Source organism: Vanessa tameamea, chromosome 29, assembly GCF_037043105.1.
Source record: "Vanessa tameamea isolate UH-Manoa-2023 chromosome 29, ilVanTame1 primary haplotype, whole genome shotgun sequence".
NCBI lineage: Eukaryota > Metazoa > Arthropoda > Insecta > Lepidoptera > Nymphalidae > Vanessa > Vanessa tameamea.
The window spans coordinates 3,781,108-3,804,218 of NC_087337.1; the positions used below are offsets into that span (position 1 = coordinate 3,781,108).

Genomic DNA, 23,111 nt, shown 5'->3' on the forward strand with positions numbered 1-23,111 from the left:
AAAAACTATATTTATTTGTATTTTTTTACTGTACGCATTTGTCACAGTGATAATTTCGTTTTAAAATATTTTATAAATACGAAAAATGATGTACAGATTTTATCCAATTGTTAAAATCTACACATGAAGGGCCTATTATTATTTTTATATTATTTAAATTAAGAGTTTTAATAAAACTGAATGTAAATAAATTATAAAAAACCGCAATAAATTTAAATTTATTATTTAAAGTATTTTAAGCGCCATCTAGCAGGCTAGCTTATAACTATCAAGCGGCAGTAGGCAGTTTCAAATCTTTTCGGGCACGAAATTAGTAAAATAAATGTTTAAATAGCCATATGTAATGTTATTCTTATTATTATTAATACCTTTACGTAATTTATAATTAAAATTTAGATCAATATTGTCTCGAAATCTTTTAGTGGATAGGATAACCAATTCGTATAATTACATTAATCTTGTAAAAGTTGAGCGAAAATCTTTTGATTATGTGAAATTACTATTCCTTCAAACTATTAATAATGACAAAACATTAAATTGTGTGAAATTAATATTTCATCGTAATAATGACAAAATTTTATTTGAATTAATCAGATATTTTAAATTACATTACTTTGACTATTGGACAAAAGATGGCAGTAAAATAATTTAGTATCTTCCTCAATAGATGGCAGTAGTAGGATAAGAAGTTAACTATTAACAGTTCCCTCGCGATGAACACCTAACTGGCTAAGACATATTCTACTGCCAAGCAGCAATACTCAGTTTTATTGTGTATAGAGCTATCGGGTTGAAGGGTGAGTGACCCAGTGTAACTACAGGTAAGATACATAACATCTTAGTTCAAAAGCTTAGTGGCGTATTGTTGTTTAAGGAATGGTTACCATTTCTTACGGTGTCAATTTCTGTGGCGATGTCCTATAATTATATCTTAAAAAAATATATTGACTTGCACAAGAAATATATTAGATTTGGAATAATAAATGTTATGACAAAATTATATATATATTATAAATTAGTCGTAGGTACGTGTTCCACAGGTGGGTGAGAGCTTCCAGTGTTTTTGTATATAGTACATATTATATACTAAATATTACTTTATACTAGTGTTGCATATCGATAGTCCACTATCGATAGACTATCGATAGTTAAGGTGTTAGCGATAGTATCGATAGTCTATCGACAGTATTGTCACGTTAGAATATTATCGATAGCTCTCCATGAGCAATACTATCAATAGTATTGCAAAAACCATTACCTTTAACATAAACTATAGATAGTCCAAAACTATCGATACTATCGATAGTATCAATAGTATCGCAGCTACCAATAGTATTGTTCACAGAGAGCTAGCGGTACTATCGACAGTATTGCCGTAATCAATAGTATTGCTTACGTAGAGCTGATCAAAACGATACTATCGATAGTATTATCGATATCCTGAATAGTTTTCGAGGCTAACTATCGGTAGTCAAACTATCGATAGTTCTGCAGCGGTGCTTTATACATCTATTCACTCAGGAAGGCGCTCCCCTCCACTCTAAACTATAGGCGTGCATTAGTACGAGTGATGCTGTTTACACGATATCTCAGTGTGCGTGAAACGACTTATCGTAGAGTATGACAACAAAAATTTACAAATTAGATTATTTTTGTTAAGTTTATTTTATGAAAACGCCGATAATTTAACACGTATACACCTTCGTGAGTGTACATACGTCTATAGTCAGGACTAGACCGTATTGGAAATATGAAAAGGTATTTCGTAGTTGCTAAGATATTTAATTTATAATCTGTATTTTAATATCTAACTTAACCTAACTCTGATGTATTTTCTTTAGATTTAATACCTATTTTAAATACCTAGTTGACTTCAATTCAAGTCAGTTGGAGCGAACGGAACGTTTTAGTGAAATAACAAAAACGAATAGAAACTCGATCTGTTTGTTCTGGAGATAAGCTAACACAAACAAACACAACAGCTTCAATATATTAATATGGATGTTATCATTTCATTCAAAACCATCTGGTTGCCTAACGATGTTTCTTTTACAGAGCGCAAGATGAATATAAAAAGAAAATTATGCACATATAGCCTATTCCAATGGAAGTAGGAAAAAGACAAACATTTACAACCTTAGATTTACGTATTTCATGCGATTCGCTAATAACTCAGCTATGTTCTGCACTGCTAAGAGTTTATGATTAATATATCTTTATTTATAATACAACACTATTAGACTTAAGTACTTTTTCCACTTTAATTTTACTTCCAAAATTTCGATAATAGTTCCAAATGCCATTTTATTGCAAATTCGTAGCGAATATAATAGATTAATCAAGCACTCCAACGATATCGCGTCAATTTGCTGTCAAAAGTTGTTTATTTGGCTTTTCTCCTCTTATGGTTGTAATAGAGTATAATGATGTCTGTTTGATAATATCGGCATCTATGAATAGTACGCTGAGGTTGCAATTTGTTAAGAAAAAAAAGTATGTAATGAAATAAAAAGTATATATGGTTTTATATTATTTATTCATTCGTATCATAAATAATATGTTTGGATTATCACAATTTGTTCAATATTCGCCAAATGCATTACAATTCTTAATACTGTAGGAAATTTCGAGATTCAATCGTTCACAGATAAGTAATAAATTAATAACTAACCTTACTTGTTATAAAAAATGTACTTTTATATTAAAATTAAACTAAATAATAATGAACACAAAAGGCAGTTGATCAGCTTACGACGAGTTTTACAAACGTATACTGTTCCAATCGAAGGAGTAACTGAACAAATTTTACGTTTGTATATTCCCCGCGATTTTCTAATAGCTTCACTACGAACAGTCCTTGATTAATATATCTTTATAATACAGCACTATTTCACAATAAACATGCATCCATTTTAATTTTACTATCGAAAATAATAACGTCGTTGACATTTAAAACGCGCCTTTTCTTGAATCTAAAATGGATACCACAGATTACTAAAGATTTTGACTAATTATATCGTGTCAATTAAATGTCAAAGTTGTCTTTACTCTTCTGGTTGGAACAGATTATACTTGAAACGACAAAGCTGGCGTTTCACTACGGAATATAATAATAATATATGTGCCCTCTCGGTAAAAATAAAAGCCAAATAAAAAAATATATAATATATACCGTTATATAAATTACATAACATATATTTTCATTGAATATAGAACTCAAAATCAACACAAACACGATCGTAATTCAAAAAGTAATATTGTCGATAATTAATACGTAAGTATTAATATACCGTACCGTGTTGTAAAGAAGGTCTTGAACATGAACAAGAAACGATGGATGGATTGTGAAAGACGATATGGCTGGAAATAATATTACTTGTGAGATGACGTCGACAGAAGTATGGAAGAAGACATGCTGCGCCGAACCCAAGTAAAATTGGGATACGGGCAGGAGGATGATGATGATACCGTCTCACCGTAAATCAGTTTTCAACATTTTACGAGTGATTTAATTTTTTTTTACAGTATCGACATGTTATTATTACTACTAAAGGAAACATTATGTTTTGTATTTATTGGTTAACTGAATTAATTTCGTAGTTTCATAATCAATCTGCCGATCATCCGTGAGGGCCACTTCTTTTCAATAACCCCGTTTGCTATCAGTTTATATCCCGAGATATATATTATATCTCATAGTAAAACTCCAGCTTAGTGTGTTATTTATTCGACTTTTGTTCATAAAAATATATCTAGAATCATAATTGTAATGGATCTTACAAAATAGGACAGTACCTACTAAGACCATTACGTTAAATGCAGCTTCGTCTTAAGCACAATAAGCGTAAACTTGCAGTCTGGATTAAGACGGGCCCGGTTATAAGTTTTAGTTTTAAGTTTGGCGAATATTCGTTTCTGTTACATTAATATCATTTATACTAGAATAATATGACAAATGAGCGTACTCTAAAATAAAAGCAATCTAAATAATACAATAAAAAAATTGTAATTTGACAATCAATAAGTATTTATATTAATAATAAAAATGTTGACTTTAAACATTGTTAATTGTATAAGTGAAAAAAAAATTGATGGTTGTATTTTTTTGTACCTATGTGAATGAAAATATAATTTATTTTTTTAAACTTTTTTTACTCTTTCGATATAATTTTTATTTGTCTGGCAAAAAAAACTTAGGTAATTGCAGGTTTAACAAATTATATAAAAATTACAAGTGTTCATAGTAATGTTCGTCTTGATGTACATTTGACGCGAATAGTCTTAGTAGGTCCGTCTTAAAATCCAAAATCTAAAGTAAAATAATATTAATTCTACTTAGTTTATATTCTTAAATTATTTTTGTTTTATTACTAATCAATTTATGTATATTGTTGAAATAAAATAATGAAGTATATTTAAATAATTAAAATTTAAAATCCAAGATCTGTGCACATGTGTTGTAGGTGCTTATTTTAGTCGGAATTTAAAAAAGGTAATATTTTCATGTAGGTACATTAAAGAGTTAAAGAAGTATTTATATATTATAAAAATGAATTTGGCACGATGAGAGAAAAGCTTCTGTAACAATTAATTGAAAACTTTATGCGATTTTTTGTTTAATCTGTCACAATTATGACGTTCGCGGTGGTTATTCTTTTGACATACACCAAGTTTTTTTTGTGAAAAATATAAAGGCAAGAGTTCCAAACCTAAAAAGGAATATATTTTTTTAAGTCATATTGTAGTATTATGTACTATATTATATAAATTTGCAATAACTACAACAAAGCTGAAATTGTTAAGTGTTTTGTTCAGATTGAATAAAAACAATTGGTGAGACTATATTCTTTGATTATATATATTTAGACAGAGTGTCAACAAAAGAGCCAACTGTATTATCTTGGTGAGTGACAGCTTCTCTTGACACTAGCCGAACGTCATACTACTTTACTAGTGTGCTTGTACTTAGTAGCCAGCTGTTGGCTACTATTTTTTTCAACGCGTTCTTCGCTTCGACAGTCTATCTATACATATAAATAATCAAAGACTATATTCTTGCCTATGGTATATAACTGAAGTATGTAAAAAACATATTCAATGAGTTTTGTGATTTTGTCTTCATAAATATAGATAAAACGATTTTGTTTTTTGCCAGTAATCTCGATTTTTCACACTTATTTATTTATAAATAGCCTTATTGTGGCTAATTATATCATATATATGTATAATATAAAGCGATTAAACATTATATACATTTTTATCGACTAGTAGACTCCATAGAATGGCACTTATTTCGTAATATTATAAAAAAAAAACTAAACGAAATTGTATAGGTTAATAATAACAATTTAAAAAACGAATTCGTTTTTCTCGTTCCATTTTAGTTACGTAACAATGTGTTATATTTATCGTTCTGTTATGAAAAATTCGGATTCGGAAATAATACTACTATTATATGACTATTTAAAAGTGTGTTATCGATATGTATTTATGAACTATTTTGTAATTATAGCTTAATATAAATTATGCATGTATTTTAAATGTTATTACGAATTAATATTTAAAATAAATTGACTATGCTAGTTGTCATATTATCAGACGAAAGAAGCTCCTTTGAATACTTACTTAATTAAAAAGTATAAAACTAAAATTTAAAAAAAGAACTCATTAGGTATTTCTTAAGTGCTACATATTTACATTTCATACATATCACTATTATTGTCTCTAATTTGATATTTCGGCGCGGCACCGCCATTATTTCTAATTTTTAAAATAACATTACACAATAAATACAGACTAAAAATAATATTCTTTTTTTTAAAACAATGCAGGCATTTGTACCGCAAATTTTCGATCGAATAAATTCTAATAATTAAAATTTAAATACAGAGTTCGAATTATTCTAAAAAAATCCATAGATATAATAAATAAAAAAATAATATGTTTATTTATAAATTAAAATAACAATAATTATTTACAATATTTACAATTCGTTATTTTAAAAATAGAATATCCTATTTAATGTCGTTTTATATATAATGGTAGTTGTCCCAGATGCCATTTTTGTTTATTATTGTTATGTTGGCTTACTTATTGAAATTAAACTTTTTTGGCGCGATTAGTCAAGTTATATGCAACTGTCAATGTAAACGTATATAACGTAAAACGTAATATTTTTCTTAATAATAGATTGCATCTGTTTGGTTATCTGTCTGCAAATATAAATTTGTTTTTCTTCTATTTATGTATCCAGATTCCAGTACTGTTGGACTCATATTATTCAATGTACAAATTCGTTTACGGCTCCGCCATGATGGAACTGTTGTGTGTTATCGACTATGACGCTCGTATACGTGCCTTCTTGCACCGATGGACTCGGAGTCATCTTGCCGAAGTTGCCACCAAAATTCCCGTCAATCTGTCGGCCATTTTGTCCTTGACTATTATGACCGTAAAATGAAATTAAATTCGTGTAATTGTATTGATTAATTTCCGAACTCTCGATCGAGCTACAGGACGACGAACTTGCCGAGAAAGGCCTCTGATTCTGTGGGTACGCGTAATTGTTAGGCACGACTTCCGGCTCCGTATAATTTTCGTAGAATAACTCTTGGTAGCCACCGTTTTGGTATTCCTCGTGGTTCTCGTAAGGCGGGATGACGGGTAGAGTGTATTCTGGGTAGTTGTAGCCACTGGAGTCTGTGCTGAAGTCGTTCTCGTTTATGACGTGGTTTATTTTGTCTGTGTGTCTGTGTGACATCTGGGGCGAAGTGGAGGGGACGTGTGGTACGTCGACGTGGTTCAGTTTAGGCGGGCCCTGATCGATGTTCAATATGAGATTCTTCTCTTCTATATCACTGTAAAGAAACATAGCCAGGTGTTGTAGCAAAAGTATTATTCGAATTTACGGAAAACACCCGTCAGAAATTTAAATAAAAAATAACTTTAATAGAAGGAGATAGAGTACAAATTACAGTAACTAAATAACAACATACCTAAGTACGTAGTTGACAGACACTATACAGTGTGGTCGTGATGACCGCGAGTTGTGGACGATGGTCGCGTAGCTCTGCATCCAGACCCAGCCGCCAGACTTAGTCAGGAAGCGGTAGTAACGCGACGTGACTTGCCCCTTCGTTAACACTATGAACAATATTTGAAAACTATAACATCGGTTTCATTGACGCCAGGGGGTTAATTCTACTAACAATTCGGCAGTTTACTAACAACAATCCAGATGCGGTTTTGTCAATAAATATAAATAAAAAGAATTAGACCTCTGTTAAGATCAAGCTGAGGTTCCTTTGTGAATAATAGTCGTTGCTTCGGAATAGAATCGGAAACGTATCGTAACCGTTTGAAGTTAGTAATATTGATCCTATGTTTCTCATTGTGGCATCAAATGGCCCGCTAGAAATATCGGTTTCGATAAAAGTAATTTTACGGTGGTCAAGTTTACTCGATAGTCATTCTACACTGCAAATCAACTTACCTTTTAACTGATGACTTATATACATAGATAAATATGTATATACTTACATGTGCAATGTGAGTAACGCATGTGTAGAACGTCAGTGCCATGTATGTAGTGGTAGAGTGTTTTTTCTATCAAGTCCTGAGGCTCGTATCCGGTTAGTGATGCAACTCTGTAACGAGATTGTAACGATATATATAACGGTTATGTTATTTGACAAAGGTATTGCGTTATTCAGCTTCTTTGATCGCAATGTCATATAATTCTTGAAAAATTAGCTTCTGTGTGAATTACGTACCCATTATTTTAATATTTTATTATTTATAATATCTAATCGGTTACTTTTGGTGCTAATACACGGGAAGTGAATGATAACCGTTCTGTTTTAATTAATTCATTCAATATACTTACATTTAAATATATACATCGATATCAATATAATTTTTATTTTTTTTTGGGTTTGGGATCGACCTTTAATTTAAAAAACGAAACATAATAATCTATTAATTATCATAAAAAATAAACAATTAACTAAAACAAAATAAAGACACGTGCCTAGATAATTTTGCTAAATTAAAAAAAGTAAATCAATAGCATATTGTAAGCCCAATAAAATATTTGAATTGGGTTTTTTAATAGGTATATCACGTGACACGCCACCCTCGCCACTCGCCTCTCATTGTTTTCTCGTCCGAAAAAAGTGTTGACATAAAAAAAAACCTGATCGCTTCCGCCAATTAACGCTTACGCATTGTTAGGAACCCTTGTCTTAAATATCGCATTTTTATTTAAAAGAATAAACAGGATGCTGGTTTGGTTCTATTTCCCTCTTATTTAATCTGTATTTTTTTATATTAAAATAATAATGTTAGATTTTTTTTTGTAATATTTAAGTTTTAAAGTAAATTTACAAATACATTTAAAGAAAACAAAATGAAATAGATAAATATATAATTAACAATAAAATAAAGTGCATAACTAGGCTGTACGTGAAATACTTTTGTCATTCGCGATATGAGAAAAAAAAAACAAAATAAATAAATATATTATATTTGATTTCGCTTTTTTTACAATTATTGTTTAAAAAAATATCTGTCTGTATTTGCTTTTGGAAACTCGAGTCGCGCAAATAAGTGGCAATTAAACGTGACAGGGCGCCAATACGAGTTTTTTCGCTATTTTTTTAATTCCACCCTTTGTAATAGAATACTATGTTCAAAGAGAATATTTATTATTTTTAACGGTCTGTTATTATAAATATATCGAAGTTAAATAATCAATAATATGAAATCTTAACCGATGTTTGAAGGTTCACACCCAGACAAGTACACCTGCATTTTATGGGGCAAGGTATCCGTTTCTATTATAAAATACTCGGCTATTTTTAACTTTGTCGATTCATAAATTCAAATCATTTGTAAAAAATACATTTAAAAAAGCATATTATTCAATACAAGATTATATAGATGATAAAAATCGCCTTCAGACAAATATAAAAACAAAAAGTTACTGTAACAAAAAATAGCATGCCAAAAAAAAAGGCTTCCTAGGTCTGAGCTATTTTTTTCCGAACCAATGGTATATTTTTGACAATCAATCTTGCTCAATTGAATAATCGCACGTGACGTTGGCGGAATAATCTGTGCCTCGGCACAAATAACAGCCAAAAAAAATAATTAAAGATTTTGACTTTAACGTTGTTAGAAATAACGAGTGTTGGCTGAATAATGTAACACCTTTGTGATTAATAAAATACTTTTTTTTTATTAAACATTCGATATATTCTTACACTGTTGAGTTAAGATGTTAAAAACGCAATTCATTTTAAAGTAAACTCTATTTATGTATCCATAAAGTACAGTTTTGTATATCTTATAAACTTTAAACGTTCAAATGTTAGGGTAAATTGAACTGTATTGGTCGATAATGGAGTAGTTTTTCGCTCTTCATTCCCAATACGTGTTTGTAGTGTTGACGGTTCTTCCGCGCTTGTCAGCAAGAAGCAATGTAGCTGACTCAGTTTAAAATAGCTTTAATCATCATAATAATTGTTTTAAAATATATTGATAGTATGCAATTTCAGTGTTCAAGGTTTTCAAACAACGCACGTGTTTTTAAACGAAATCATTCTATATTTGAATATTTTAATTTTTAACAGATATTTTACCCCCAAGCAGCTTATTATTGATGCGTTCAGGACCGGATTTGGAGGTCTGAAGGCCCTGGGCAACAGAGGAGTGGAGGCTCCTAATTATTATTTTACAAATTAATTTGAACAATATAATTTCTATCAGTCAAGTTTGTTAATAATTTATTTACTTTTTGTATCGTTGTGTTTTAAAACAATAATCAATAATATTATTATAATTTGACTATATCCAGATATCTAAACATATTATATTAAAATTATTAACTCGTCGAAGCCTCTATTGTGTGAGCCCTCTCTTGTGGAGGACCCAAGACAATTGCCCCTCCCCAAAAACCGGCCCTGGATGTTTTCTGGTTTGAACAATAAGTAAACCAGTGTAACTACAGACGCAAGGGACATAACATCTCTATTCCCCGGTTGGTGACTATAATACTGACTCACCAACAAACCGGAACGCTAAATACTGTGTACTGTTGTTTAGCGATAAAATACCTGATGAGTGGGTGGTACCCACCCAGACGGGTTTGCACAAAGCCCTACCACCAAGTAAATGTATTTATTGATAGATTTAAAGTTATTACTAAGCTATCTAGCCAAACAAAAAACATTACCATAGAAAATCCACCGAGGCATAGATAAAAAATACTAAGAATTTAACAGATATTGAATATCAAAATAGTCACACCTGGGGGCCAGATGTTCGACACACGACACCTCTAAACCTTCAAACGCGATGATTCAACAATTATTTAACATGAAATTGTAATAATATGGATATCATTTTAAAACAAACAATATTGAAAAGAAATGAGCTGTTATGGCCCAGTGGTTAATTGTCTAAGATGTCGCGAGTTCAATTAGAACGCACTATTAATCAAATCAAATCAAATAAAAATATACTTTATTCAAGTAGGCTTTTACTTTTGAATCGTCATTTAACAAACTATATTAAGTGAAGCTACCACCGGTTCGGAATGTAGATTCTACCGAGAAGAACCGGCAGGAAACTCAGTAGTTACTCTTTTTCGACATCTAAAAATACAGTCATGTTAGTTAAATACAATTATATATGTATGTCATATCGGATAAAATTTTACCTAAAGTATCTATTAATCTGCTTTAGAACAGCGTGGTTAATTTATAGGGTTCCCTTATGATATAGGTAAGCAAACGAGAAAGCCATCTTATGGTAAGTGGTCCCCACCGCCATTGACAATGGGGCTGTAAGAAATCTTAACTATTCCTAACATCGCAAATGCACCACCAAACTTGGAAACTAAGATTTTAACCTTGTGTGTCTGTAGCTACTCTGGCTGACTGACGCTTCAAACCGGAACATAACGAAACTGAGTACTGCTGTTTGGCGGTAGAATATCTGATGAGTGGGTGGTACCTTGTCTGACGGGCGTTGAAAATAGCCCTACCACCAAGTAAAATTTATATTTTTTGTTTTTTATTATTAGTTTTTTTTAGTATAATAGGTAGGATGATCAGCAAATGGGATAGTGCCATTAAAAGCCACTACAATGAAACACCAACTTTGGGAATTAACAAGTTATGTATGTAAACAGACTTGATATACTTTTGCAGGGCCCCGGGGCCTCCACAGGAGAGGGCCTCATTGAGATTCCGATGAGTTTTATGAGTTTTTAATGTAATGCATGTGTGTATATTATTAATTACCGTTTTAAAGAAATTGACACAAAAAGTTATCATTTTATTGACAGACCACAGTGACAGAAAGGAAATATTCAATTAATTTGTAAAATAATCATTAGGGAACTCCACTCCTCTATTGCTTCAGGGCCTCCACTTCTTTGTTGACCCAGAGCCCTCAAGACCTTTAAATCAGGCCCTGAAGTTTTGTTTAAGTTTTATGATGAGTTTTATGACGTTAGTTGTCAAAGAAATATTAGAGAAAATTTATAATATTTAACATAAAATTAAATATATTCTATTAATAATTAGTCGCCCGCGGGTCTGAAATTTATATATATATTAAGTTATAATAAAATTGGTGTGTCTGTTTGTAATATTAAAATAACCGCTTTTTACTAAATGCATATGTATGTATACACGGTACATATACCAAAATAACATTATTTTCAATTTTTGTCTGTCTGTTTGTTCCGGCTAATCTCTGCAACGTTGAACCGATTTTGACGGGACTTTCACTGGCAGATAGCTGATGCAATAAGGAGTAACTTCTATTTTAGAGTTGTATGTAAAATAATAATAAAGTCACGTCCAATTACTATCCAGTACCGCGCGCAGCCCTCGTACACCCGACCACACCGCCGTCACGTCGGGTGCCTCCCACCAACGACTTGCATCAACAAAAAGCTGCCTAATACAGAATTAATAACTTATAGTAAAATCTGCTAACTGAACAGTAACTTTGTTAATAAATTCAAACGCGCATGAAGTCGCAGGCAGAGCTAGTTATTATATAATTTTAAGGTTATATAAGTTCGTACCAAATTCCATCAAATTAGGTCCAGCAGTTTGGCCGGGAAAGCGTACCAGACAGACAGAGTTACCTTCACATTTATTAGATTAGTATAGATTATTTGGTTGTAAAGTAGTACTTAATATTGTTGTAAAGTTTAAACGTTGAGTGAGCCAGTGTAATATCAGACGCAAGGGCCGTAACGTTTTAGTTTCCAAGGTTGGAGTACATTAGCGATGTGAGCAGTTTTTATTTCTTCTAATCTACGAGCGCTGGTGACAGGTAACCATTGGATGTTCCTGGTAAGAGCCTGTAAATTTCCCACAGCTGGGCTCGTCCCTTTGAGGAGAAGCTTTGGAGCATATTCCCCACGCTGCTCCAATGCAGCTTGGTTACACATGTGGAAGTTGAAATTACACATGCAGGTGAATTATAAACACAAACTATGCACATGAAAATTCGGTGGTGCTGGGTGTGAACCCGCAATCATCGGTTATGAAACATACGTTCTAACCACTGGGCCCTTTCCTGGTCGATCTGTTTTATTAAAAGATTATTAAGACAAAGTAAGGTATGTATTTAAGTTAGCCATATGATAAACTTACTTAGCTAACTTTCTCATATAGTTAAAGAAGTTTAAACTTGTGAGGGCGATTGACCATTTGACGCGTGTGTCGATACTCAACGGCTATAAATATCAGGGTTGTCAACATCATGATTTTGTGTATTACTATTACAATTATTAATATCGTTTATACGTATATGTAATAATAATTACAAATTTATTAAATATAAGCCCGCAGATCTCGAAACCAAACCAGACCCCAAGTCAGGCCGATGCAAAGATATTGGGATTTTTATGTCGAATTTTCAGTCACAGATCGAATCAATTGTATTCTATATAAGTAAACTATGCCTTTTAGAAAACAATCTTTATCAAGAAACGGCAAATAACCCGCATGGTTGCTCATTTAAATATCACATTTACAATGATGTTAGTATTCACAATTACTGTTCAATCAGTCCTGTGATGAAACTCGAGTCCAAATCCAGGGGTTTATTCCAAAAACAGTCCGAAGTTTGAAAGTTGGAAATGCGTACACTCTACTCTTGATTGCCATACCTATCGTATCTAAGATATCTTACATATCGAACTTATAGGTATTAGAATATTAAAGTCATTTATAAACAGACATATACTATGGCGGTAGGGCTTTGTGCAAGCCCGTCTGGATAGGTCACTCATCAGATATACCAGTATTGTTGTGTTCCGGTTTGAATTGTGAGTGATCCAGTGCAACTACAGGCACAAGGGTTATAACATCTCAGTTACCAAGGTTGGTGGCGCGTTGGCGATGTAAGGCATGATCAAAATTTCTTTCAGCACCAATGTCTGTGGGCTGTGGAAAGACAATTGCGATGTTTAAAGTTCCTAACACTATTTCTCAATTGCGAATACCGTAAAATATGTATAAAGGATCTTAGGCAGATTGTTTAGAGATTTATTACATTGTTTAAATTAAAAACACAAATGCCAATGAAAGCTTACAGCTGCTTGTCTAGTTTTGTAATTGCGATAATGAATTACAAATTAAAATTACTTATTTTTACCAATATGTTTAATGAACGCCGAGGAGTGATCGGAAAACAAAATCAAAATATTCTTTATTCAAGTAAGTTCATACGAGCACCTTTGGTCGTCATTTTACAACGTTCACTCACAAACTCAGTACTCTTTTTCAATCAAAAAAACTACATGTAAAGAGTTTTGTTTCAAAACTGTTTGAATCACGATGATTCTTAATTTCATAGTCATAACTAATATGACTGTTTAAACAATAACACGTCAATCGTCTAGCAATAAAGCTTATAAGAAATGAGTAGCAAAATTTATTTTTTAATCCAAAATTTAAATTAGAAAAAATGTTTTAATTTTTTTTTTCCAGTGACAACCCTAATAGACACATAACGTTTCGGCGAAGCGGTCATTGTTGGCGTGGTCGGTTAACGCGTCCCTGATTGCCGTGAACTAATAAATATTGAACTTGTGTTGTGGTTGTCCACCGGTGTCGACACTCGATCGGAATCGCACAATCATGAAATACACTTAAAATTTTATATACACATACTTATTTAAAGCCTCTAAGTAATAACTATATACAACTTTTATATTGAAGAATCAACATAATAGAAATAATATTGTCATTTTCCGGCTATATAATATGCACGTATTATACGTAAAACTCCCTCTTGGATCAATCACTTTGTTGATGGAAACCGCATTAAAATCCGTTGAGTAGTTTAAAAGATCCAACCGTACAGACGATAAAGCGGCTTTGTTTTATACTACCTAGAGAAGCAGAATTAGGGGTTACGAATTGGGAAGGGCAATACCTAACTATTTCTATCAATAAATGTGCAATCAGTGTCCAGCAGATTAGTGAGTCCAAATAATACTCTCCAGTCTTGAACGTGCAGGATTTTGTAAACGTCGCTTGGTTATAACAATTTACGACCGTGTTTTCCGGTTGTGTATTCTACTGACAAATTGGAATACTTAGCATCGTTCTGTTGCGGTTTTAAAGGTTGAGTGAGCCAGTGTTACTGCAGGCACAGATATAACAGCTTAAATCCTAAGATTGGAGGCGTATTTGCGATTTGAGAGATTATTAGTATTTCTTACAGTCAGTGGTAACCACTTACCATCAAGCGTCCTATGTGTTAAAAATATTTTTTCAATTAAATCTAATATTAATAATTAAAACTTAATGTATAACTATTTTTCTTTAATGGCAATACTAGAACGCCGCTTCGATCGTTGCGTGCGGTATGTTTAAATATTGCAAGGTTTCGACACATTTAGACATTGGCAAACCGCAGGGCTCGCTGCATTGTTCTTTAGTGATAAAATTCTTGGAATGCTATATAAGCTGTTATCGTCTCGGCTAGTGATGTGACGTCACGTCACGTTAAAAATTCACAAACGCCGAAATAAATTAAACGATTGTTTCGTTGATTTTATCCGTCCGTTTGTTACGTTCTCACGTCTTAAATAACTAATCAGTCATTATTAAATGTTGCATGTATGTTGTTAAGGGTATCGGATAGGACATACGGTAGCTAGCTTCACACGGACGTGAAGAAAAGTGATAAAAAAGCGTGGGGATGGAGTTTGATTGCCTTGTTGGAACTCTTTGCGGAGGTGTCTGTTTTATCAACCAATTATGAGTCTGTGTGTGTGTAGTTGCACACTCGTCATATATCTCGTGCATGGTTGACTGTACCATAAAAATCCCAAAGAGTAGAGCGATATGCGCCAAATGTATGACAATTCTTAATAATACAAAAAAAATCGACAATCAAACGTTTACAGATAAGTAAAGCCTAAACTTTTTTGTTACCAAAATGTACTTAGACATTTAAATTAAACTAAATAATTCGAACACAAAATGCAGTTGATCAGCTTAAAACAAGATTTACAAACGTATAAACTGTTCCAATCGAAGGAGTAACTATAAACTATAAACGAACTTTTGATATACATATTACTCGCGATTGGTTAATAGCTCAGCTATATTGTACACTACTAAGAGTTCTTGATTAATATATCTTTATTTATAACACAACACTATTCCACTTTAAAAGCTATATGAACTTTAACCTTTTACTTCCAAAGTTTTGATAACAACTGACATTCAAAACGCCTATTTTTCCCAAATATATAATGATTATCACTGATTATTCAAGATCTCGACCAATTATATCGCTTCAATTCCACGTCAAAATTGTGTTCTTTGATCCTGGTGTGATTGGAATAGGCTGTAGCCTCCGACATGGTCAAATGATAACAATAAAATATGTGTGCGTCTCGGGACGCTCGAAAGAAATGGTAACTTAAAAACGTCTAACGATGCAGTTTCCTCCTTCCATAAGAAGTTATCACTTCAAAAAGTCTAAAACATTTGATGGCATTTTTTGTAATATATTTAAATAACAATATCGATAAGTTTCTATCGAACGTCGACATCACTCGAGCGTAAAATCGCTTTACGTCGCAAGCTACGGTGAATTATAATTAACAATTGAAATTTATTTCGTATTATTTTATTTTGATTCGTAAAAAGCAATTGGGCTTAGTTTCGTAAACGCAGTGACTGTAAAGTTTTTAATAATATTTTGTACGCAATCTCTGAAATTAATATATTAATTATATATCATATACTATATACTATCTCTATCTTTACAATGTTTTCATTTATTTATAGCACCATCTTTTTTTTTTATGAGTTATAGCGCCCGTTATGTGCTAAAGCGCAAAATATTCTGCCGACGGAAATAAATATTATACTTCCGACAATGGCACGTTCAATAGAGGTTACGTAGGGCATTTTCGAAAATTTAGAGTTTATATTTATGATACATAGATATAGAAAATATTTTTAGTTTATAGTTTGAATGTTGTTTTTATTTTAATTAATTTCTTATTTAATGGGTGCAGTGGCCTTTTTTGTTTTTCCATGATGAGTTAGCCCGTAAGAGTGATGTACATTGTGGTGGTAGCTTTGTGGTAGCATTTAATTCAAAACTGTAAGATGATGATTCAAAGGGACCATTTATTTATTACGTAACTCTATTTTCGCTAGTTTTTGACCCCCTCCTCCGTAATATAATATAACAATCCCTCCCTGTTTAATATTTATTACGTAATAATCTAAAGGAGAAAATGTATACACGTTTGGTTTATTTTACTGTTTATATTTCAAAGTAACAACTTTTTGAAATGTGTTTACCTATTTGTAATTTCAAAGGTTCTAAAAGTACGCATCCGAGCGAACCTCGGCAATCGCGCGCTTTCCCGCGTTTTTTCAAATTTTTTTTTTTTATTATACGGGCTATAGATTCTCCTTCCCACCCCCTTGTAAGACACATAAGACATGGTCGAACCCTCCTCCCCCCCTCAATCGTCTTACGTAATAAATTAACGGTCCCATAAGTGTTCTTATGAGTCTACTTGAATAAAGAATATTTGTATTTTGATTTAGAATATTTATAAGACTTTGTATATGACGTTGGCTTCCCAAAAATATATAATTTAAAAAAAAAACTTATACAAAAGTATAGTCCACTAATCTGTGTCCCTGATTATGGAGACGAGAGTTGTGTTCGTCTGTCATTGCTTAACTAATAAACTGTTTCATAAACACTCACCTCGCATCTAAGAAGATGAGTCTCATGTCCAAAGAAGCTCTGAACATGAACATGTTGGAGTGTAACTTAAGCTCCGTGACAGCGGATGGTGGGAGGGAGTGACCCACCGCCACCAGACCCAGAGGAGCGGTGCCCTCCCCGAAGCGCCTCGCTCGGAGGTAACCGGAACAGTGGATGACCTTAAATAATGATTAAATATTAGGTATACTATGTTTATATACCTAACTGTTTTAAAGTTAAAGTTTAACTAGTTCCCTAATGCAGCTTTACGCGTGTGAGGGGGAGAGAGGGATCAGATATAAGCTTAGGTACGGTTTGTCCTTACACGGTAGCATGTTAGGACACGGTAGAGGGTACCGCTGGTTTTTTAGTGGGCAGTCCTGGGCACTGACGAGTACCACATAACCCCCCCCCCCCACTTAATATGGTTAAGTTGTTCATTTAAGTATTTAAACTTTAGTAAGTAGTACGTCACAGCGTAACAAACAAACGTACAAATAAACTAAATTTTGTACTATAATATTAGTTGGGTTAGTTTATAAATCAGATGTTCAATATCTACTGTATTACCTGTTCAAGTGAATTCGTAGAACAGAAATAATCCTATAATAGATTATACTCACTCATGACGTCACAACGAGGGCTAATATTAAACCCACTCACGACCCTAAAACGAATTCATACACCCCATTACACAAATATAAGCACGCGTTACTGTTCTTGTAACGAACGCGATGTTAACAAGGAACGAATGATTATCGCGAATGAATGTATTTTAAATATGAAATAGGTAGGCAGACTGTCCCCTGATGGACGGTCATCAACATAAACACGGCCACATTTAAGGGGGAGCAGAAATTTTCAGCACGCTGTTAGCAGCGGCACGCACTTAAGACGGGATCCCTCACAACGTCCACAGGCCCTCAATTGTGGGATTTAAGATGTTATTTTCAATATGATATTGAGCTGGTGTAAGTACTCTTCCAAACGGAACATTAATGCTAAGTCGTAATATTTAACCGTAGAATATCTGATACACGACGTGCTTGGACAAAGTTCTACTATTAAATTATTTCTAACTAGCGACCCGCCCCGACTTCGCACGGATGCAATGCTGATATACTACAGAATGTCTTACAACTTTCACAGTTTTTCAGTCATTAGACAATACGAACCGCTACGTCCGCTTAAATCTGTAATATCTTCGAAAATATTCATTTAAATAACATTCTGTAAATGACCATATTGATCTATATTAAATGCACAATGTATTTAAGGTTCTTAATTGGATAAGGATTAATGCTGTATTGCTTAAAATCGTTTCGAAAATAAGCCATTATTTCACGTAAAAAGTAAAGGATAAAAAATGGTTATTGTGGATTATCCCTAAGAGATAGACATATACCATCGCGAACTTTTTTGAAGACTCTTTTTAAGGTGTACCATACGTTTCTACATTATTTTGAGCGGTAAGCGACTTTGTTTTATATTATGTAATGATTTCTAATTTTGATTTGTATATGCTGCAAGGTTTGGATACGTTATTTTTTACCAGAACAATTAATATTTCGATTATTAGATGTTAATTTGACTAAATATTCGATAACCAATCAGGAGTGTTGGCCAATCACAGTGACTCCTTTGTCGTAGCTGTGCGCGGCTGAGTAACAGACACTCTGGCGTGAGCGTTCGACGAGGACACGACCGTAAAGTGTATTAACATATTACATTTAACGAAAGTTATTACGGTGTTTAATTCTACTAACCTAAGATCCCTATAATACCTACTTGTTGAAGTTAACATTATATAAATATATATAATTCGATGTAAATCACTAATATATAGGTAACCAAAATTAAACAAATAACCAAGTATACTAATATTTTGAATGCGAAAGTAACTCTGTCTGTTACTTCACGCTTAAACTGCTTAACCGATTTAGATGAAGTTTGCTGTGGAGATAGTTTAAGTCCCGAAGAAGGGCCTAGGTTAATTTTGAATTCACCATATTTAAAATAAAGCCGCAGATTCAGTAACTTAAAGATAAATACCAAAGTAACAGACAACACGCCTGAGCTACATATATAACAATAAAAAAAATAATCGCATCACTAAATAATATAATACTAAGTCGAAAATTCGTCTCGTTTGTCTGTCTGGTCTCGTGTAAATGAGGTATTTATTAGAGATGGCGAAAGGACGAATTATTTAATGTCATGACGACGGGATGCCGCTTTATATATATAACAAAGAAACATTAGAATTATATATATAACAGTATAAACTTTTTATAATAACCCTTATTTAGCACGTACTTGGTGTTAGGGCTTTGTGCAAGCCCGTCTGGGTAGGTAACACACGCTCATTAGATTCTACCGCCAAACAGCAGTACTCAGTATTGTTGTGTTCCGGTTTAAAAGGTGAGTGAGCCAATGTAACTACAGGTACAAGACATATAACTGGCTCCTACGGTTGGTGGTGCATTGGTTAATATTTCTTACAGCACCATTGTCAATGGGCGGTGTTGACCACTTACCATCAGGTGGGCCATTCGTTCGTCCGCCTACCGAAATCATAAAACATTTCGAATCCGGGACGGGTAATTTATAAAAGGGCTAATATTATAAAGGCGAAAGTTTTTATGTATGTTTGTTAGTCTTTCACGCAAAAGCTACTGAATGGATTTTAACGAATAATACCTGACGACCCACCCCTAAAACTAGTTAGGTGATGTTGAAACTTACCTTATACCCAGAGGTAGTAAGGCCGGCGTTTCTCTTCGCGAGCACGCATTTCATACGGATGAAGAAGGCCCGTTCGCACTCGATGTCCACGTTCGGACTCCACGTCCCTCCCACCGGGTATCTGTTTGAGAATATGTTATAAATAAATAAATATTGGACAACATCACATACATTACTCCGATCCCAATGTAAGTAGCTAAAGCACTTGTGTTATGGAAAATCAGAAGTAACGACGGTACCACAAACACTCAGACCCAAGACAACATAGAAAACTAATGAATTTTTTCTACATCGACTCGGCCGGGGATGGAATCCGGGATCTCGGAGTGGCGTACCCATGAAAACCGATGTACACACTACTCGACCACGGAGGTCGCCATATCATATATTTAAATGTAATTAAAATATAACTTAATTAGATTTTACATAGGCACTTAATATTTTCTTTAAATTATTCTAGGAGTTAGTTTACATTCCCGCGCCTGGGAAAGCAAGTAAAGTCGATTCCAATGGAAGGAGGACCAGAGAAATATAATTGGCTATTTGACAATGCGAACATGACAGAATAAAGTGTCAATTATTGTAATCAGTATACATTATGAGTTTAAAAATCCTTATTTATCAACGAAAGTTGAAAATAATAATTAATTTATTCAAAAATCCATAGATAAAAGTGCTTTTTTTTTAAACGTTTGTCACGTGACACAAAACGCTCCTGATTGGTCGGGCTTATGATGACGTCTTACATCGGGTTACGTTCTATGACAGCTGTCTCGTGTCACCGTACTTACAACAAAATAAATCCTCTAGTAAAGAGGTGTAACATTAAAAAAAATCAATCTAACTATACCAGATATTTTTTTAAAACTCACCCGATCGAAGGCGGTCCAATATATGAATGGGCATGTTGTAAACTAAGTACTGCGTTCATCTCTTCGTGATCAGCTTGGTGGATGTATTCGTATATAGAGTTACCAGTTAACTCCACCTGTGAAAGATACTCTAGGTGAATATGTATTTAAGACACCTTATAAATAAAATAAATAAATATTCGACAACATCACATGAATGCGGCCTGTTCTCTTTGCGGCAAGCTGTTGAAATAGACATATTTAAGTGTTTCTTTATATAAATAATAAATAAATAAATATTGGACAACATCACATACATTACTCTGATCCCAATGTAAGTAGCTAAAGCACTTGTGTTATGGTAATCAGAAGTACCGACGGTACCACATACACCCAGACTCGGCCTGAAAACCGGTGTACACACTATTCGAACACGGAGGTCAGTTAAATACATTCAGTGGTTATTTAAAAAAAAATGTCAACGAAAATTTGTGTGCAGAACGTGACTATTAGTGATTGCATTAATGGCACACCTCCTGAATTAAATGATATGTCCTGGCTTTGTTACGGTTGAAAAATCGCTGAGTATCTTTCACCGGTTCTTTTCAGGTATATTGTTTTCCAAAACGGCGTTAGTTTTCAATTTTATCAATAATATGCAACGCTTTTGCTTCGCGTTTTCGTAAATGATTTCCTTTCCAAAAATGTATAATTAAAAAAGTTTTATTGATAAATGGGTCGTATAAACCGCAAAAACTTTTCGATGTTCAGATTTTCTGATAAATTAAGAATGGAATTGTAAAGGTTTTAAAGTACAAACCTGACTCAAACCAAGGTGTACTGAGGCGGTTTCACTAATGTACATAATCTTGCCGTCTGGTGCCACTACGAATATGAATCCATCCAGCGTCTGCAGCAGATGTGAGCCCAGTTCTCGGATTGAGAGCTCCCGCGGTTGAGGTGGCGGTGGTGCAGCTCCCCACGCGTCTCCTAAGCCTGGTGGATATATGTGAGATGAGAAGAGAAGCAAATCTGGTAGATCGTGGGAGAACCACGTCTTAAGTCATGAAGAATTCCTAACTCTTACAATTAGCAGATATAAGACGGAAGCATTTTCTACAAGCACAATCCAATTTTCTCATCCTCTGGTGTTATGCGGTGAAGGAAAACATCGGCTGGAATAAGCAAACCTTCTCGCGACGATTCATTTATTGAAAAAGTTACACCATCCACTTATCACTAAGCACTTAAGATCAACAACTAATATGAGTACCATTCAATGTGACAAGTCTTTAAAGTTGTAAACAGAATTGAGATCAAATAGAGGATGCCTTAGCCCAGCAGTTAAACATTTACAGGCTTTTAATTTCATTTGTATGAAACTTACTATCAGGTAATCTTATTAGTGGAGAATTGTAGACCCGTGTTTAGAATAGGAGACTTTAAACGTTCATGACTACGAGTATCTTACTTTATACTTAAATCAACTTAGTCTAGATTATGACTTTGGATCTACAGGATACAAATATTAAAAAGGTATACTAACCATCTGGAAAGACCTGTCTCATTTTAAGGTAGCTCGTGGTCAGTCTGATGACGGATGCTTTGTCCAGCTGTGACGTGATTGCGGATGGTAAGGGGAGGAGTTTGGCTAGTTCGAGGAATTCGGCATTTTCCTTTTCTCTCCTCGACCTGGCGGCGTTCTTACTTTTCTCCTTCATGATCGCCGCGTTTAGAGAATGCGGCCTGTTCTCTTTGCGGCAAGCTGTTGAAATATATATATTTAAGTGTTTCTTTATATAAATAATAAATAAATAAATATTGGACAACTTCACATCCATTACTCTGATCCCAATGTAAGTAGCTATTGTGTTATGGAAAATCAGAAGTAATGACGGTACCACAAACACCCAGACCCAAGACAACATAGAAAACTAATGATCTTTTTCTACATCGACTCTGCCGGGAATCGAACCCGAGACCTCGGAGTGTACCCATGAAAACCGGTGTACACACTACTCGACCACGGAAGTCGTCAAAGTAAGAAATACTCTAACTCATAGAAAGATTAAGTATATGATTCTTTATCGTAATTGGAAAGAACGAAACGGCATTTTGTTGTTTTTGAAAAATAAGGTTTAATAATTTGACTTTAAATCTCATTTCCAAAAGAAGCATTTTGGCGCTTAAGCTTTTCTTCCTCTCGACTGATGATATTTATATTTTTATTTATTA

At 33.5% G+C, this 23,111-nt stretch overlaps 1 protein-coding gene across 2 annotated transcripts in view; it reads right to left on the bottom strand.

Moving 5' to 3' along the window:
* Positions 1-6,153: 6,153 nt before the first annotated feature.
* Positions 6,154-23,111, bottom strand: part of LOC113396848 (single-minded homolog 1) — a 61,524-nt gene continuing 44,566 nt past the window's right edge. For both annotated transcript variants that reach the window (XM_026634912.2, XM_064219693.1), the window contains exons 2-9: positions 22,423-22,641; positions 21,697-21,872; positions 20,898-21,013; positions 20,026-20,146; positions 17,281-17,459; positions 7,540-7,646; positions 6,996-7,143; positions 6,154-6,857 (exon numbers count right to left, since the gene is read on the bottom strand). In XM_026634912.2, the coding sequence (XP_026490697.1) occupies positions 6,281-6,857; positions 6,996-7,143; positions 7,540-7,646; positions 17,281-17,459; positions 20,026-20,146; positions 20,898-21,013; positions 21,697-21,872; positions 22,423-22,597 (1,599 nt within the window). In that variant the 5' untranslated portion in view covers positions 22,598-22,641 and the 3' untranslated portion in view covers positions 6,154-6,280. The remainder of the gene's footprint in view (positions 6,858-6,995; positions 7,144-7,539; positions 7,647-17,280; positions 17,460-20,025; positions 20,147-20,897; positions 21,014-21,696; positions 21,873-22,422; positions 22,642-23,111) is intronic.